The 19288-nt window shown below is 34.7% G+C and overlaps 1 protein-coding gene across 2 annotated transcripts in view; it reads left to right on the top strand.

Annotated features, from left to right (window-relative positions):
• Positions 1-615: 615 nt before the first annotated feature.
• The window catches only part of LOC149531877 (coiled-coil protein), a 108238-nt gene continuing 89565 nt past the window's right edge, over positions 616-19288 (top strand). The window contains exon 1 of one of the 2 annotated variants that reach the window (XM_089809155.1): positions 616-1117. In XM_089809155.1, the coding sequence (XP_089665281.1) occupies positions 1108-1117 (10 nt within the window). In that variant the 5' untranslated portion in view covers positions 616-1107. Of the gene's footprint in view, positions 1118-1313; positions 2309-19288 lie in introns of those variants that run through there. The other variant, XM_089809156.1, reaches the window with a different exon arrangement.

Here is a 19288-nt window from a genome sequence, read left to right on the forward strand (position 1 = left end):
TGCACATTGTTTCAATGAGCATGTACAAATGTCCTGGCATTTTTATGAATCGACAAATCTTCATGCCACGTGGAATCTCTAATCCTAAACTATTTTATACAAGATTATGTCGAATACAAGATGCAAATGGAATTGATTGAGGTTCGTATAATTCTTATTTAGGAATTGATGAGGAAAAGTGTGAAGTCAAAGAGTCCGTACGAGATGGAGTGACTACAACTGAGGAATTGTGCAATTATATTCAATGAATTTGGAAAGAAAAAACCCTTACATGACTAATTGCATGATATTGCAAATGTTTCATTTAAATATATTTATAGTTCAAAAAATAGTTCAAAAAATATTTCAAAAAATGTACTATTCAAATCAACTCTTGAATTGGGATGTTGTACAATGTTTGAACCTCTAAAAAGATTAGTGGTGTATATGCCACTATTCTATATAAAAATTTGATTATAGGTTATCAATTTGAAATCTTTCCATTAATTTTACATATCTTAATTTTTTCTTTTCTAAGAAAATCTATCAGCGTACCCCTTGCCCCTCTTTCTGGTGCTAGTGCTAGTTAGATAATAATTTTGTTTACTTTATTTCTATATCACACTTTCGATTAGAGTTTTTGGTTGTACTTAATTTCGTATCGGCCTATTTGCAAGTGCTAGTTTAATGAACATTTAAAGGGGTCCTCCTCGCCTAAAATCTCCTCCGCAACAGGCATCTTGTTTGTTTGTCTATGGCGACGGCTCAACTGGAGCATGTTTTAAAACTAACTACACAATCTCGCTTTTAATATTCAATCTTTCCATACAAAGAATTTAATTGGATGTTTCTCTTCGTAAATGCTCCATTTTCTCCTATTCACGCCAGTAATTGGAGCGTTTGTGGGAATAACCAAGAGACCTTTCTTTGCTTTGCCGGGAGAAGTCTGAATAATCTGTTGAGCACAATACCCATTATTTTAATTGATCTATATATAGTTTATCCATCTTCTTTGCAGTGTTAGCAGGGCTTGAGAGGACAATTCTCAATTAAAGCTTTGAGACAACGACTTTATTTTCTGCGGCGAGATTTTGTTGTAAAAAAAATTCAATTTTCTGCATAAATTCTATGACTACAGGTAAGATCTGTTTTCTTGCTTCTTACTTTGTAGATATGTTAAATTACATATATGTATGAAATGCAGATGGAAAATAAACAGTTGTGTTTGGGGGTTTCTTGTTTTAATCATTGGACATTGATAACTTTCTATTAGGGCCAACTTGATGTTAGAATCCATGGCGTAATCGAACCTATCACGCGTGAATTATTGTTGTACTATATTTGTTTTTGCTCATAAGCTTTTACTGAAGCTGTTAACAACTTTCATGAGATTCGCATGGTCAATCTTAGCAATTGGACTAGTGTCGTATTAATTATTGTTATTTATTGTAATTAATTATTTTTATGTGTAAAGCGAAGTCGAACCCAAGACCTCCCACATTAGAGACTCACAAGTTACCATTGCGTTGTAGGTTCTTGCCTAATTCACACGGTCAATCTTAGCAACTGGACTAGTGTCGTATTACTTTGGCTTACAAAACAGTAGCACACCTTTTAGCTTAAGTCATGATTTTAGTTTCTCTTTTGAACAAATAAAAAGTTCCGTGGCTTTTGAATACATTCCATGATTGTAGTTTCTCTGTTGAACAAAGAGAGATTCGATTTTCTTGGTGATTGGTTTATTTATTCTCAGATTCACCATCTTTCTTAAACTTTGATTCCATCTTCTTTGTTTATATTTCTCGAGAATGGAATGCTGTTGCAGACTCTTTAGCCAAATTGCTCATGTGGATTTCCTATTCCCTGACCAAGCTACATAGCTTCTCCGTCATCTTCAAAATGATAAGAGTTGATTATCGGTTCTATATCTGAAGTTCTCTTTTGTCTCTGGGTACTTCATGGTGGTGGATCTGTGGGAAACCTCCTTGGGTTTTCCTCCAATTTTTCGTTACAGCTATTGTAGTTTGGAAATCTCTATGTAATTGTTTTTGACTTGCTTTATATTATAATTTTATCACTTTTTGCCAAAACTAAAATAAAATTAGAAGTTCTTGAACTATTCTGCGATGAATCTGGTGTGAGGGTGAATTCGAAATTTTCACCCTGCCTGGATTTTAATCTTCTATTCAAGCTCGGGAGTAAGCTGAACCTTGTTAACCTGGCTTCACATGGAGTATACCAAACTTAAACTATTGTAGCCCACCTACATGGATATGGTAGCCGACCTAAAGAAGAGAATCATGCAAAAACTAGAAGTCACCGTTACAAGGTAAGTTGAAATATTCCCAAATAGATTTTAAAATTTAAACCAATTTTTTACTTTAATCCTCATTGTAATTTCATCAAACAGTTACTTGTCTATAAGGATAATTTATTGCAGATTCTTGAATTGTTACATTGTCACAGATTTGTAAAGTTAATCTGTTGTCCACCATTAATAAACAGGAAAGTATATTAAAGAGGGAACTCTAACAATTCGCTGGTGCTCTTTTATACCAGATAAGTATAATATTACAAATTTATTACATATCACAGCACCTAATACAGAGGAGTTTTTTGAGTGCAGCAATTAACAGATTTCACCTTGCCCAGAGCTTAGAAATGGACTGTCTTTTCCAATTTGATATACAGAAGCATAGACTAAAAATGGTTGCAACACATATACCAGATAGTAACAGTTCTGAGCCTTACTACAGATTGAACCGTGGGTAAGATAGCAGGCCAGAATTAGTCCCATCATGAAACGATCATTCTGGGCATAGCATTGGGAGTTACTATACAATAATTAAACCCGTCTTCAGCAATATCTCCCACTCTGGAAGAATTATGAGCACCGACCTGGTAGACAAAGCTCGAATTAGGAAGTAATGTTTCTTCTATCACAATATGCTGCTTTTAGATGTAGCTCAATTCACAGAGGTAAGCTACCGTCTGAAGAACACTTTGATGGGGGAATGCTGAGCCAGAAGATTGTTGAAATCCATATGATTTCTCTAGAACGCGTTCTTCAGATCATAATATTCATACACCAATCAACAGCCTTAATATTATTATCTGCATACCTTTGATTACATGTGGCAATGCCACACTTATTTAATTTCAAAATATTTCGGAAGGCTTCTCTGCTATCTTTATACTATTGATGGAATATACTATATCCTGGGAAGATAAATATTTGGTGCAATAGACATATAATTTTCCTTCTTTCTGTCAGTTAGTCCATAACAATTATAATCGCTGATATCCTCAACCCATAGTCTTAATGATAATATGTAATCCAGAACTTCAATGGGACACACAACTCTTACATCAATGACAAACTCTGTCATGAATGCCACACAAAACCTCTGAATCATGTCTCCAACACTCCTAGAATACTCTCCCACAGGAATACCATCAACATTCATGCTAACAATCTTCCCCTTTGGCATTGATGGCAACATAGATGAAAAAACCTAAGTTCCATGAATATCAAATGTCTCTGTGCTGCAACTGTACCCCCATTCATGCTGTTCATGAATGTTAACTATACTACAACCATCATGCACAAGGAAGGTGTTAATCTCCCCCATACATGAGCATCTTATCAAATCCTCTTCATCAATCAATCTCTCCCCCAAAGGATAAGCTTCTCAGAATCTTCTTCCCTCATTGACATCAATCAATATACAAGGATTTTTCATGTGTTACTCTCCAAACATTCATGTCAAAGGATGTTTTTCATGTGTATCTCTCCCCCATTGACATCAATGACAAAGGTATCATTATGTCAATTCTCTACATAAGATCTGCAATAAGCTCAAGTGTCCAAAGACATTGTTAAATACCAGTTACCAAGAGTCCTTTATGACTCAACTCAATCATAGATACTCCCCCATGGAGGAAGCATTTAGCATCTAGTCCAAATAAAAGAAATAGTGCTCTATTACTACCGGATTGATGCAACCTCTGCATCAACTACTCAAAATTAGGTTGGGGCATAACCCCAAGCATACCTTTTAAGTACTCAAATGTGTCATTTGCCAAAGGTTTTGTAAAAATGTCTGCTATTTGCTCCTTTGTGCTAACATACTCCAATCCGATCTCTTTCTTTGCAACTCTCTCTCTTAAAAAGTGATACTTAATAGATATATGCTTTGTCTTTGAATGTAACATTGAATTCTTTGACATACTCACTGTACTTGTGGTATCACAATGTATGCTAACAAACTTTGTAGACTCAATTCCAATGTCTTTTAGTATTTGTTTCATCCAAATAATCAGATTACAATTGTTTGCTGCTGCTACATACTCTGCTTTTGTTGTACTCTGTGAAATACAGTTCCGTTGCTTGCTTAGCCAAGAAACCAATCTTCCTCCCAAGAAAAATACTCCACCACTAGCTGTGTCACAAGGTTCGCCGAATTTTCGGCATGAGGTTCGAAATTCGGTGAATCTATGAAGAAACAATGGAGTTTGGAAAAGTTTGTTTCAAATTCATATGGTTAAAAGTAGCTCGGCCGCCTTCTAAAAACGTAGAATTTTTCTTAGTTTTTTCATTTAAATAGCCTGCATTAGACTAAAATGCATCAATGGATGGACACCTAGGGCAAATATTTTCACAGTATTTCCCGTTGTTGGCAAATTCCATTGCTGGGAAATCATCAACGTTGCTCCTTTTGTCGTACGTAGCTAGACATCTGTTTTGTTGGGCATTTCTGGTTGTGGCACGTGGCAATCATCTTCATCGCCCATGACTATTGGCACTGCTAAAACTTGTTGCGGTTCCTTGGCAAGGTTAAAAAATCTCTGGCGGTATTCATTTGCCAAAAGGACGCATAGGTAGTCTGACTTTAATTTATGTAACATTATGTATCGTTGTATTGTTTCATTTTTCAATGTATTTTTTATTTTATTTTTGTGGGTTTAAACTTTTACATAATTCATTTATGTATTAATAATAAATTGTTTTTATTATTTTAAAAGTAAAATATTTATACGAATATTTTTTAAATTTGAATATTTTAATATTTAATGTATTTTATTTATTATTAATATAATTTATGATTAATCTATAAATAAGTAGATTGAAGCATTTTTAAGTTTTATTATTTTTAATTTGTTTTGCAAAGCTAGATAAAAAAATTAATATATTGTTATTTTTATGTTTCAAAAGATATAGCTTAATTATTATATTTTATTAGTTTGTATTTGAAGTTTGATATTTTAGAATAGAAACTAGCTTTATTTTAATTTATTTTTAAAATTTGTAATAGAATTTTAATATATCTTATGTTAATTAAAAAGTATTTAGTACTTATTTTGTTTTTTGTAATTTAGAGTTAAAAGTAAAGAAATCATATATTTTATTTTAAAGTTCTTTTAAAAAAAATTTGAATTGTTTAGTTTTCTTTTGGATCATACAAGTGGTAATTGAATGCCTCTCAAACAATCAAAGTCTAAAGTTCCTAAATTAATCCCCCCCTCTCACTAACCCTACCCTCCCCCCCTAAAATTCATTTTCTTTCCTTCTTCTAGTGGATATATTCCCACATAAAATTCTCCCCACCCAACAATCCCCTGCCCACAACCCACGGTCAAAAAATGCCCACCTTTTTCTCTAAAAAATGCCCACTTTTTGACCAAAAAGACACATTTTTTGATCAAAAAATATCACTTTTTTTGACACACCCCTTTCCTTGGAGTGGTTTTGGCATTTTTCATGTCACGGTACCTGAAAATCCCATATTCAGAGGGTCATGTCGGATTCCTCAAGCCTTATCGGCGATGCAATCGGCGCTGCAAATTGAGGCCACTGTAGGCATCGTCAAAAAAAAAGACACCTTTTTTTTTCTATACTTTAGGGGAAAAATGACCATACCACAACAAGAGATCCATCTCTCCCCTTTTAGGAATGTATCAGCGATGATTATTGAGGGCACTTTCGGCATCCTCTTTAGGCTCGTTCTAGTACAGGTATTTTTTTTTTTCGTCATTTTTTTTGTTGTTTTTTTTCTTCAATTTGCCCTTACGTAGCCTAACATCACCCTACCTTCCACCTCTGGCCTACCTTACCCGACCTTCTACTAGCCTAACATAACCCTACCATCCACCTCTGGCCTACCTACCCTACCATCCACCTCTGGCCTACCTTACATAATAAGCTGGTAACCATTATTTTCCATAATAAGCTGGTAACCATTATTTTCCATTATTTTCCATAATAAGCTGGTAACCATTATTTTCCATAATAAGCTGGTAACCATAATTCTACAATAAGCTGGTAACCATAATTTTCCATAATAAGCTGGTAACCATAATAAGCTGGTAACCATAATTCTACAATAAGCTGGTAACCATAAATAATAAGCTGGTAACCATTATAAGCAGGTAACCATATTAATGAAGACACCGACTATAAATTATATATAACATACTAATATTTCAATAATCTTGATATCAAAAATCTCATCGGGTACCCCAAACTCTTGATTTTATTACCATCAATGACCAATAGACTGAATAGTAGGTCCCATAAAATTAAAATAAACATGAAATATGATTTTAATTTTATGGGACCTACTATTCAGTCTATCGGCCATTGATGGTAATAAAATCAAGAGTTTGGGGTACCCGATGAGATTTTTGATATCAAGATTATTGAAATATTAGTATGTTATATATAATTTATAGTCGGTGTCTTCATTAATATGGTTACCTGCTTATAATGGTTACCAGCTTATTATTTATGGTTACCAGCTTATTGTAGAATTATGGTTACCAGCTTATTATGGAAAATTATGGTTACCAGCTTATTGTAGAATAATGGTTACCAGCTTATTATGGAAAATAATGGTTACCAGCTTATTATGGAAAATAATGGTTACCAGCTTATTATGTAAGGTAGGCCAGAGGTGGATGGTAGGGTAGGTAGGCCAGAGGTGGATGGTAGGGTTATGTTAGGCTAGTAGAAGGTCGGGTAAGGTAGGCCAGAGGTGGAAGGTAGGGTGATGTTAGGCTACGTAAGGGCAAATTGAAGAAAAAAAACAACAAAAAAAATGACGAAAAAAAAAATACCTGTACTAGAACGAGCCTAAAGAGGATGCCGAAAGTGCCCTCAATAATCATCGTTGATACATTCCTAAAAGGGGAGAGATGGATCTCTTGTTGTGGTATGGTCATTTTTCCCCTAAAGTATAGAAAAAAAGGTGTCTTTTTTTTTGACGATGCCTACAGTGGCCTCAATTTGCAGCGCCGATTGCATCGCCGATAAGGCTTGAGGAATCCGACATGACCCTCTGAATATGGGATTTTCAGGTACCGTGACATGAAAAATGCCAAAACCACTCCAAGGAAAGGGGTGTGTCAAAAAAGTGATATTTTTTGATCAAAAAATGTGTCTTTTTGGTCAAAAAGTGGGCATTTTTTAGAGAAAAAGGTGGGCATTTTTTGACCGTGGGTTGTGGGCAGGGGATTGTTGGGTGGGGAGAATTTTATGTGGGAATATATCCACTAGAAGAAGGAAAGAAAATGAATTTTAGGGGGGGAGGGTAGGGTTAGTGAGAGGGACCTACTATTCAGTCTATCGGCCATTGATGGTAGCAAAAACATCTTTGCAATTATCCTTTCACATGTTTCTTATGGTTAAGATCTTTATAAATGTAATATCTTTTTGTAATGATTTCAAATCTCTTTTCTCATGTTCAACTATTTGGATTATTTATCATATATTTATTTATTTTTAAATTTTGTAAGGCAAATTTAATGCCGAATTTTTTCAGATTTTTTTGACCTTGTCGAATTTCATCCGAATTTCATAGTTGTCAAACTTGAACTCGAACCTTGTGACTTCGACCGGTAGTACTTTTTCTGTCATCTACACTTCCTGCCCAATCTGCATCAGTGTATGCACATAAAGTAAAATTATTTGATTTTTCATACCATAGTCCATAATCATGTGTACCCTTCAAATATCTGAAAATTCTTTTTACTGTTGCATAATGTGACTCTTTAGGATTTGCCTGAAATCTTGCCACAATTCCAATTGCATTAGCTATGTCAGGTCTAGCGTGTGTCAGATATTGCAATCCACCAATTACTTTTTCTGCTCAACAGTAGGGATTTTGTCTTTGTTGGATAGCTTATGTCCAGTTACTGTAGGTGTTCCAAGAATTTTACAACTTTCCAAACCAAATCTCTTCAATAAGTCTTAAGAGACTTACCTTGCGATATGAAAATGCCAAACTTGTTAGATACTTATCCAATTGCGCCTACCAGGCTCTAGGTGCTTGTTTCAATCCATACTATACCTTCTTCAATTTGCAAACCATATCATTTTCATCTATCAAAGGAAAACCATCAGGTTGCTCAATGTATACCTCTTCTTCTAGTTCACCATTTAGAAAAGCCAATTTGACATTCTTCTGATAAACTTTAAAGTTCTTGTTAGCTGCATATGCCAAAAACATTCTTATTGCTTCTATTCTAGCAACAGGTGCAAATGCTTTATCAAAACCAATTCCTTCTTGTTGTGAATAACCTTTACATACCAATTTTGCTTTGTTTCCTACAACTTCACCTTGTTCATTCATCTTGTTTCTAAATACCCATTATTTTTCAATAACATTCTTATCTTTAGGTCTAGGAACTAATTTCCATGATTTGTTCTTTTCAATCTGCTCTATTTCTTCTGTCATAGCTTTAATCCAATACTTATCTTTACTAGCTCCATTAGCATTTTTAGGTTTAACTTGAGAAATTAAACATAGTTCTTCTTATACCTTGTTTCTTGTCATAACTCCTCTGTCTTTGCTTCCAATGATTTGTTTTGCAGGGTAATTCTTTATCAAGTTTCTGCTAGGTGTCACTACTTCAACTCTGATTTCAGCTCTAGATTCAATTCTAGGTTCTTCTCTTTGTTCTTCTCTCTGTACTTCTCTCTGAATTTCATTCTGCAAATCAGTGTCAGACTCATAAAATAATTCTTGCTCAACATTTTCTCTATTAGGCCTTGGATTAGTTTTTTCATCAAAATTGTAGTCTTGTCCTTTCCTTAATTCTAAACTTTTCATCAAGTCTTACATTTGCGCTCTCAATAATAGTCTTAGTTCTCTGATTAAAACATCCACATGCTTTACTTTTCAAAGAATATCCAAGGAACATACCTTCATCACTTCTTGACTCAAACTTTCTAATATCATCATCTCTTTTAATGTAACATTTACTTCTGAAGATTCTATAATATTTTACCGAGTGTGTATGTCCAAACCAAAGTTCATAAGTTGTCTTACTAGTGCGTTGTCTGATTTGTACTTTGTTCATAGTGTACATTTTTGTATTCACCGCTTCTCTCCAAAAGATCTTAGATACATTGTTTTCAAACATCATTGTTCTTGCTGTCTTGTCACTATTATGTTCTTCCTTTTTGTTATCCCGTTTTGTTCAGGTGTTTTAAGGGCTGAAAGCTGTCTCTTTATACCATTGTCTTTAGAAAAATTGTTAAACTCATTTGAAGTAAACTCTCCTCCTCCATCAGATCTCAAACATCTAATCTTCAAACCAAATTCATTCTCAACTCTACTCTAAATATCTTGAATTTCTCAAAAGTTTCAGATTTTTCTCTAAGAAATGCTAGCCACATCATTCTAGTGAAATCATCAACAAGAATCATAAAATACCTTTAACGTAGAATGCTCGTCTTTGTAGGACCACTCAAATATGTGTGCACAATCTCCAACTTCGCTGATGTAGTAAATTTCTTGCTTAGAAATGAGCTTTTCTTCTGTTTTGCCATTACACATTTCTTACACATCATATTAGTAGGTTTCATGATCTTAGGTAAATCTCTTATTGCAAATGTAGTACTGACCTTTACAATGTTATCAAAGTTGATTTGACAAAATCTCTTATGCCACAACCAACTATCATCAACCTTAGCAACTAAGCATGCCATCTCAATAGGATTCAATTGAAATGCATTACCTCTTGTCTTTGTATCAGTACCAATCAATGAACCATCTTTGTCTTTGATAATACAAATCTTCTCTGTAAATTGTAACTGATATCCCTTGTCCACTAGCTGTCCAAAAAGTAAACATCATCATTGTTAGTCTTTCTATCAAGTGTAATAGATCCTTTTCCTTTTATATGACAGGACTCTAACAATTCCTCCATCATAGCTACTGAATTCAACAAACTTATTTATATCTCCAGTCATGTGATGGGAACAATCACTATTAACAATCCAATAAGATTTCTTCTTTTCAACTTGTGATACTAATGCTTTTTTTTCTCTAACTTCTTCTTTTTCAGGGCTTTCTTTCTTAATAGCAACAAATCTAATCTCATTATTCTCATCATCACTTTCACTCAAGAATTCTTCTAGTCTAGCATTAAATTTCTTATCATTTGCAAAAAGACAATCCTTAGGCATTCTTGATTTATAGGGCTTCTTATACTTCTTTACTCTCTTAGGACATTTAGAAGAATAATGACCAAGTTCATTGTAAGTCCAATACTTAAAGATTTTGTTACCTTTAGGTTCTCTCTTCATAAGCAGGGCAAGACCTCCTTCAATCTTCTTGTCTTCTTCAACTTTTGTTTGGTTGCTACTGGCATAAGTTCCACTTATACTTGCACTCCTTGTCAATATTGGCAGAACACTTAATGCGCTGAATGCAATTTCAACTCTAAGCAATTCTCCATTCTGTCTCTTCCACATTTCTGCTGACTGTAATCTCCCAAGAAGAGTATCTCTTGTAAAATTAGATATTAAGGGAATAACTTGTTCAATCATTTGTGTTGTCTGTCTGTATGCAAGTGTCAAAGTCTTCAATATCTTCCATATAACTTCATCTTCAGATTTATCTCCTCTACAAGTCTTAATTCCTGCAAGAATTTTTACTATTCTACCAAAGTAACTTCTTATAAATTCATCTTCCATCATTTTAGCATCTTGATATAAGCGTATCCAATTCTGTAATCTAACCTTCTGAGCATGATTATCACCTTCAAATGTACTTTGCAAAGGTTTCCAAATTTAATGAGCTAATCTTAAAGATTTTACCTGAGCATATTCAGTTTCAAGCTTGTCTTCTTCTATCACATCCTTTTCACTTTTAGTAATCAACCAATAACTTAGACTCATGCATAGCAAATGTGTCTTCATCTTTTCCTTCCAACTATCGTAGTTAACTCCATCAGACTTCGAGCTTTCTTTCTTGAAATGTGCCATGAATCTCCTTAAGATGTTAAACTTTTCCTTCAAGGACCCGATGCTTTGACACCAATTGTTAGAAAGTAAAGTCCACCAAGATAACTAAGAGGGGGAGGGGAGTTGCGGGGTTGAATTAGTTATGCAATCAAAATAACTCTCAATATCCTTATTAATTCTGAAACATGTAAACAGTAGATGCAACAACTATAGAAAGATAACCATACACAATAACACCAAATCTGTTAACAAGGGAAACCCTTAATTAGAGGGAAAACCCTAGTGGGGATGCTACCCACAAGATGATGTACTAATATAAAAGTTCTTTGTGAAAGGATGGGCCTTGTTGGTAGTCAATAAAATACAATCAATACATATGAGTCCCTGTCAGGAAACTTTGAAACCCTGTTAGGAGTTGTACCAATAACTTTAGTACCATCCTCACTGAATAATACAATTGTACATCAACATTGCCCAACAACAACTTCTTTGCCAAATACAATTCCTTGTTAGCTTACCGTGCCATAACTACACCAACCACTTCTCTGATCCAAAAGATGTTCGCATGTAAGTTAGCACAATACATCAAATACATATGATTGCATGTCACACTTTTCATCCAAGGAAATGACCTTTCCTTTATACCAAGTCCTAGAATAAGTTATTGAGTTGGCCTTGAGGCTTTCCCAATATACAATTATAATATAGGACCAACTTAAGATATTACATTACATGTTTCATTACAATATTACACCAATTTCACAATTACAAGCAATTTGTTGACTTACAGTTTTCATAACTCTTTACTCGTTGATCATCTGAATGTGCATGATTAACCTCAACATTCTCAACAAGTCTCTAGCCTTTGTCAAAGGTCGCTTAACCGGATTTCATCTCTTTAAGGAGATACAATCCAAAAGACAATACCCACTTTCTAGAAACTTTGTTTGAACGCTACCTTCACCAAATTCATAACTCTGTCCAGTTTTCATATTTCTATACGCCCTCTTAACTGTAGCATCTAGACATACTCCATAACATTATCTTAAGTGTGCATAAGCTGATCTTCAATCCTCGAACTGCGCGGAACCAAACTCTCTTTGCTGCTTTGCCAATCTTCACAGAATAACCAATATGTTGACATCAATGACAAACTCTCTCATGAATGCAACAACCAACCTTTGAATCATGTCTCCAACACTATTAGGATACTTTCCCATAGGAATACCATCAACATTCATGCTAACACCATGTAGCCTTCATTTTTTGCATAATCATGCTTGATTTGAACTAGTTATTTGAGATAATGGTCCTTAGTTCATCCCCCTTTCTGGAACATACAAAGGCCTTGTCGATGCCAATTTTGTGATCACCCTAACGTGCTGGATATAATACAAAGTATTCTACCCCCTCTTAAACAAAGAAACTCCAAATGCTAAACAATGTAACAATTGTGTGATTAAGTGACCCCAAGGTTTACAATGCGTTCTTGCAACTTAGTGTTAGACACAACTCGGTTTAATGATGTGATTTGCTGTTAATTACAAAGGGACTTACACTATTCATTCATGTGCATCTATCAACTTCTCAAATGATGAATGATTTGGCAATGCAAGTGTTTCAACTACTTCTAATGAGAATATTGAAATAAAGTGCAAAAAGGATATGGGTTTAGAAATCTAAGCTCTCTATCTCTAATTCTACCAATGCAGGAGACTATTGACGATGAGGTGAAACCAAACCAATCCTTACTTCACCAACTTAAACAATTACGCAAAAGAAGATGCTATCTTCTAAGGATGCACGGGTGATTTTCAAACCACTAGTGAACATCAAAACTGTAAAGCTTGTGAATCAATCATGCGGCAATTGAAATTAAGTTCTTTGCAGTAGAGTTCAATCTAACCTTACCCCATTAATTGCAATCAGCAAGTACTAATGAACATAATTCTCACCATTAACAAAAATAATATCTTTCATCATCTAGTCAACTACTTAACATAAACAACTACTCAACACACACAAATCCTTTCTAAGTGAGAAGTGGGAAACCATGCAACACTTCAAAACAACACAAGTAATTCACCACGAAACAACAATGATTATGGCAACATTTCAGCAACAATTTTGCAAATCTCCTTTTCAAATGAAATGAGCAAGCCTTATATAGAGGCTTCAAGTACAATGAATGATTCAGGTTGATCCCAGATCAATGGCCCTGATTATTTAAAATAACCCTAATCAGGGTTTGCTTTAACTACTACTTACAAGCATTAAATGCTGGCCAGTGAGAAAATTACATTTCTTTGAACACATATCCTTTCCAAGGATGAATAAATGAGAAAATTCAATGATGGAATACATTAAATGCGTCCCACATATCCAATTGGGATAACTTGATTGGTTGAAGATGAGTGGGTACCACCTCAACATTCTTATCTTGTAAACTTTGTTTTAACTTTATTTCTTCATTCTCCTCATTTTGGAAATCTTCTTATTGAAATGTTCTTGAAATTAAGCTTGTCTTGGTATCTTGACTTTGACCCCACCTTTGACTTGAGCTTGTCAATTCCCCATCTTTTCTTGTTTGGGCTAGATCATGATGCTGCCACTTTATCTTCAAATTTGATGTATATCTTGATTGTCCTTATTCCATGAGTGTCTATATTTGCAATTTGATCATCACCCTTGGTTGAGTTTTCCAACAATGTTGGATATACAACATTGATCATCGTATCAATAGTACTTTCTTTTTGAGACATTGAATCATTTCACAAGTTAAAATGTAAGCAAGGCATCTCATTATCCTTTCCTTGTGTTTTCATGCATGTTGATCTTGATGTTACAATTATTGCTCCTTCAAGCCTTGTTGATGCTTCCATGTTGACCTTGGTTTTGTAATCACCCTTGTTCATGAAGAGGCTCGACCTTGAACATTATTCTTGCATATGAAATAGTCAGCCCCATTCCATCTTCTTGCTTGTCATTTTTACTTGATAATCATCTTTCGCTTAAACTTCCTCCTCCATGTATCCTTTTATCCATGTATCCTTGCAAAACAAGAGGAAATAGTTGTGTTAAGTTTATGAGATAATGAATATGAATAAATTAAGATGCGCTTATGATAAAACATCCTTTCTTAATAACATGATTTCGTTCTGTTTTTTCTTAGTTTGAAACACCTGATTTCTCACTTGGACATGCCCAGCAAGTAAACCTAATTCGATTAGAATTTAGCCATTGGATGCTATCAAACATTTGATTCCCAGTCTTCTCCTGATTTTCACTTCCTTTATCTCTGCTCTGCACTTTGAATTAGTTCACTGTTTGCATTGGATGATTGAGATGAGGCGATCAATGCTTCTCCTCAAATAGTCATCTCCATTAGAGTTTACTAGACCATCTTGGTTATGGGAATCCGACTTATTTGCATCTTATTTGCATTTCCTCTTCAATGGAGATCGACTATCCTCAAAAGGTACTTGACATTTATCCTAAGGGAGGTTGGATTTCCGACCTTGGTTGGGCTTTTGTTTGAACTTTGAATGACATTGTGAGTCCATGTTTGCTCCACAACAAATTGAATTTCTTTCCTTCAAAATTTTTATGTTGGCAAATTGGACTTTCTTTTCATTGTTTGAATTTTCACCTCATTGCTCATTGTATTTCACCTTGCAATTAGGAATTTATGTCTCAATGGCTGGGCAGAAATCTTAGTGTCTTTAGGATTTTATGCCAAGGGAGGTCAGATTTCCGATCTTGGTTGGGATTTTATTCCAAGGGAGGTCAGATTTCCAACCTCTCTTGGGCTTTCTTATTAAAATCAATTTTGCTGAGTACCAGAAATGTATGTTGAAATGATATCAGATCTTTGTCAGATCTTTGCCATGATTTTGGATTTCTTTCTAATGTCAATCAAATTTCCCATCCTTGATTTTAATACTTACAAATGTTTGCTGAAAGGTGGATGTTTGTTTGCACAATTGCATGGTGACCTGATTGAGTTTCTTGAATCATCTGCTTGGTGATTTCATTGACAACAACCTTACCACACCCTTCCCCTAAGCATTTTCATTTATTGCAAGTAAGATATCAACCTTGGTTTGGGAAATCTGTCCCAAGGTTTGGACCTCTCTTGGGCTTTTACTTTAAGATCAACTTCAAATCTTCATCTTGTTTTTCTTGGTTTCCATCAACATTCAGATCAAATCCAATCACTTGTTTGCCCAAATTGCCTTACATTGAATTGGAATTTTACACTTGTTTGAAGTTTTGATCGACTCTCAATCCAATTTCTATGTTTTCCAAGCTTTTCCTCAAGGAGGAGATTAGATCTCAACCAAGCATTAGGAATTTCATCATGTTCAAATCAGAATTTAGGGGTTTTCTTTGACAAAATGTTCCATCAAAGTCGGAAATCTGGTAGTCTTTAGGAACCTTGCAGGATCATACCAAAGGTTTCACTAAGTGATTGGATCATGACTTGACAATTGAAACTTCTGAATTGCTCCAAGGTTCTGACTGACAACTAAGAAACGACTTGCTTTTTAACCTTCCTCAAATTTTGTACCTTATCAACCTTTGAAACTTCAGAAGTGTTGACAAACTAAGACTAACTAGGCAAACCTCTACACCACTAAGCAAAAAAGCAGGGGTACCCATTCACAATGGGGCGTGTGTGTTTTCAACGCAATATGCCCCACTCTTATAATTTCGACATCTATCTCATTGTAACAATGAGAACAGGCAAAATGGAATGAAATGCCATTTGTAGAGAAGAATTTGCCAATTGCATTATTTGTCTCATGTCTTATCTATACATTAAACATGTTCGTCATTGGGTTTGGAGAAGAATTTGTAACTCTATATTTCAATGTAAGATTTGATGTACTAGATGGAAAAAGAGGAACTTATGATATCAGGAACTGTCAATAGAGGTAGGTTGTGTAATCGTTGTCAGTGCTACAATCTCTGTATCTTTGCCCTTTGGTTAAATGACAAGTATATTTCAATGTAAGATTTGATGTACTAGATGGAAAAAGAGGAACTTATGGTATCAGGAACTGTCAATAGAGGTAGGTTATGTAATCGTTGTCAGTGCTACAATCTCTGTATCTTTGCCCTTTGGTTAAATGACAAGTAATGACATGGCTCACCACATTTGCTTGAAATGTGTAGGAGATGCATTTTAACTCTGGTAATTCTAATTGACTAAACTATTGCTAATAAAACCTAGGTAAATCAGTTCATGGTTTAAGAGAAACGATAAAACATAATTCAGCACAGTGTAGAAATGGTAGTTGTATACAGTAATGACGAATCTGGAAAATATAACTATCAACAGCAGCATTCAACAAACAATATTATATCGATCCACCTTATTTTCCCTTTCTGATTCATCAGTTATACATCCAATTCTAATTTCAGGTCTGGTTTATTATTTCCAAATTCCAATATCCAATATGACATTCAAACTACTTTATTAATTCAGATTGGGACAACCCCTAACAACAAGTAATAAATGATAATTACAAACTACTTTATCAATTCCAATTGTAGATAGCAAAAATATCACGTGGGTGCTGGAATACATATAAACTTTGAACAACAGAAACAATGACCAATAATCAGTTCTAAAAGCCAAATCAGTAGAGTTTATGTTAACAGCAGGAGAAAGAGAGCAGTAGCCTCATATGACATATCTGCGAGTTATAAACTTTGATTTCCATAGTTTAGAAACTGGTCAATCATTAAACTTTGAGTTTTAATTCAGCTATCAACAAATCACAAGAAGCACTATCTAAGCACTAATCCTAGGGCAGTGGGGGCATGAGTAATGTATAATTTCAGAGCAAAAGATAAACCCAGTGATTATATTAGATGATTAATTGATCCTTTTCCATTACAGTATCGATGCAGAAAATACAATCAGATCAATTTGTCCATGCATTCAGATTATTGGTAAGTTGAATTTGCACAATGTGAATGTGAATCAAACCTATGATCAGTCTGATGCAATGAAGGCTATTTGCAGATTTGGGGTATACTAATACTTAGTTTTATTTTGCAGATGATAATCAGATAAGTGTAGGTTTGAATTGCAATTATATTGCAGACTGTATAAGAAATCTGGATCAATGAAACTTGAACTCTGATATTGCCGATCTGTAGAGAATAATGCATTTATGCATTTCGATGATCTTCTCTTTGTGATCAGTCAACTAATATAATATCTCCAAAAGGCATAAGGAGGAATGTTTGTGACTGTTCAAGCATACGTCTCTTAGAAGAGATACAAAGGCAAAGCCTAACATGTTAAAACCCGATTGGGTATGATTAATTATTTAACCTTTTGCAAATGCACCCGATGGTTATTGGACCTGATTATATGCTAAACAAATATCACTAACAACCTTCAATCTGACATGAGTGATGGATCATTCACTCGACCCATTCTCTAGTACACATGATGAATATTAATCGGGGATTTACAGCCCATTCCAAGAGATAGATAAATCTGATCACTCAGATTTTCATACTCAAGACTGATATGGATAATATCAGTTTAATGCAAGGATGGTCTCACAGAAATATATGGCATGTAAATTTTAATGTCTATGCATATGTGTGTGCATGCATGTATACATCCATGCACACACATGTGCATACAGTTGCCAATGTTGGTATATCCTTGGATTCTGACCAATGCTATCGTAACATATCATGGCATGTCCACGAATACTGCGTCACATAATATCCACCATGATTATTTCATTAAAAACATAATGATATGCAACCAATATCAAGTCAGCATGATATCTAGCAATAAGTCCAAGAGATATTAACTATCAAGACATTTCCATGAATATCAAGTTAGCATGATATTTGTCATGATAGTGAAAATTGTAAAGTCATCACCTTACAATGTTGAATACAAGTGTATATTATTAGAAAGATCGTCACCTTTCAGTAATGTACACATGGGGGCCATGAAGTCATGGAGTCGCACACATGACAATAAAAGATTTTGCACTGAGTCACTACGGATTTTCTCACATGGTGTTGTCATGGCATCACACACATGACATCCACCATGAACTATATCAGAGGGTGGATCCATCATAACTCCTCCCATAGGGTGGAACTTAGGGTTTCACTTTAGGCTTCTCATTCACAGAGAAGAATTCAATAAAGTACATTTCAAGAAATCACTAATGTTAAGACTCCTTCTTAGCACGGGTTTCATTCTTCACAACTCCAAGCTTGTCTTCAAATGCACAAACTTTACTTTGGTACGAGACTTAGTGAGAATATCAGCCGTTCATTCCCTGTCTAGAAACCATATCCATGGTCTACTCCCTCTAAATCACTATGATCAAAGATCCACTTGGTAGAGCTTCTAGCAACTTTCTCTGTTTTGATCATGCAATTATTTCTAGTAGTCTCTTGTAGACAGACATACTTGTCTGATTTTATAGTAACACGAGTAAATGTAATAAACTATGGATTTATCCCTAGGATTGGTGACACCAACATTTATGATGATGTGGCTACTAATTAAAACTCCAAGTACATGCATCAACCTTTTGACCTTCTCGTCCAAGGCTCCCTCTGTTAAATTATCTGTCTCCCTCTGAATCTATAATGCCCATTGTCAAATTAGTTTCATAACATTAAGTTTTCTTTCCTTCAAGTGCAATTTCTAATGCTTCTTGATCTGTCCCGAAGACATTCCAAATAGTTAAATTAACGCAGATACTCTATCTGCTTCCTCTGACATGGAAGCATACCCTGCTCACATGGTCCCTATTATGGAAGATATCTTGCTCCAAATGACTCTCATCATCAGGTATGATCTACATACGGCTGAAAAATGCTTGATCCAAGACTACCTTGGACTTACTGTCATGATATTGAATCCTAGTCTATACAAAATATGACCATCCCGAGAATAGAAAAAAATCCAATATTCACTCGAACTAATAGAGGGCATGATTTCTGAATTTTGATAATTATCATGTTCTAGAGTAATTTTGAAGATGTCTTTGAACTCAGTCT

Source organism: Cupressus sempervirens, chromosome 11 (assembly GCF_028749045.1).
Source record: "Cupressus sempervirens isolate cs-2001-9-10 chromosome 11, ASM2874904v1, whole genome shotgun sequence".
Lineage (NCBI taxonomy): Eukaryota > Viridiplantae > Streptophyta > Pinopsida > Cupressales > Cupressaceae > Cupressus > Cupressus sempervirens.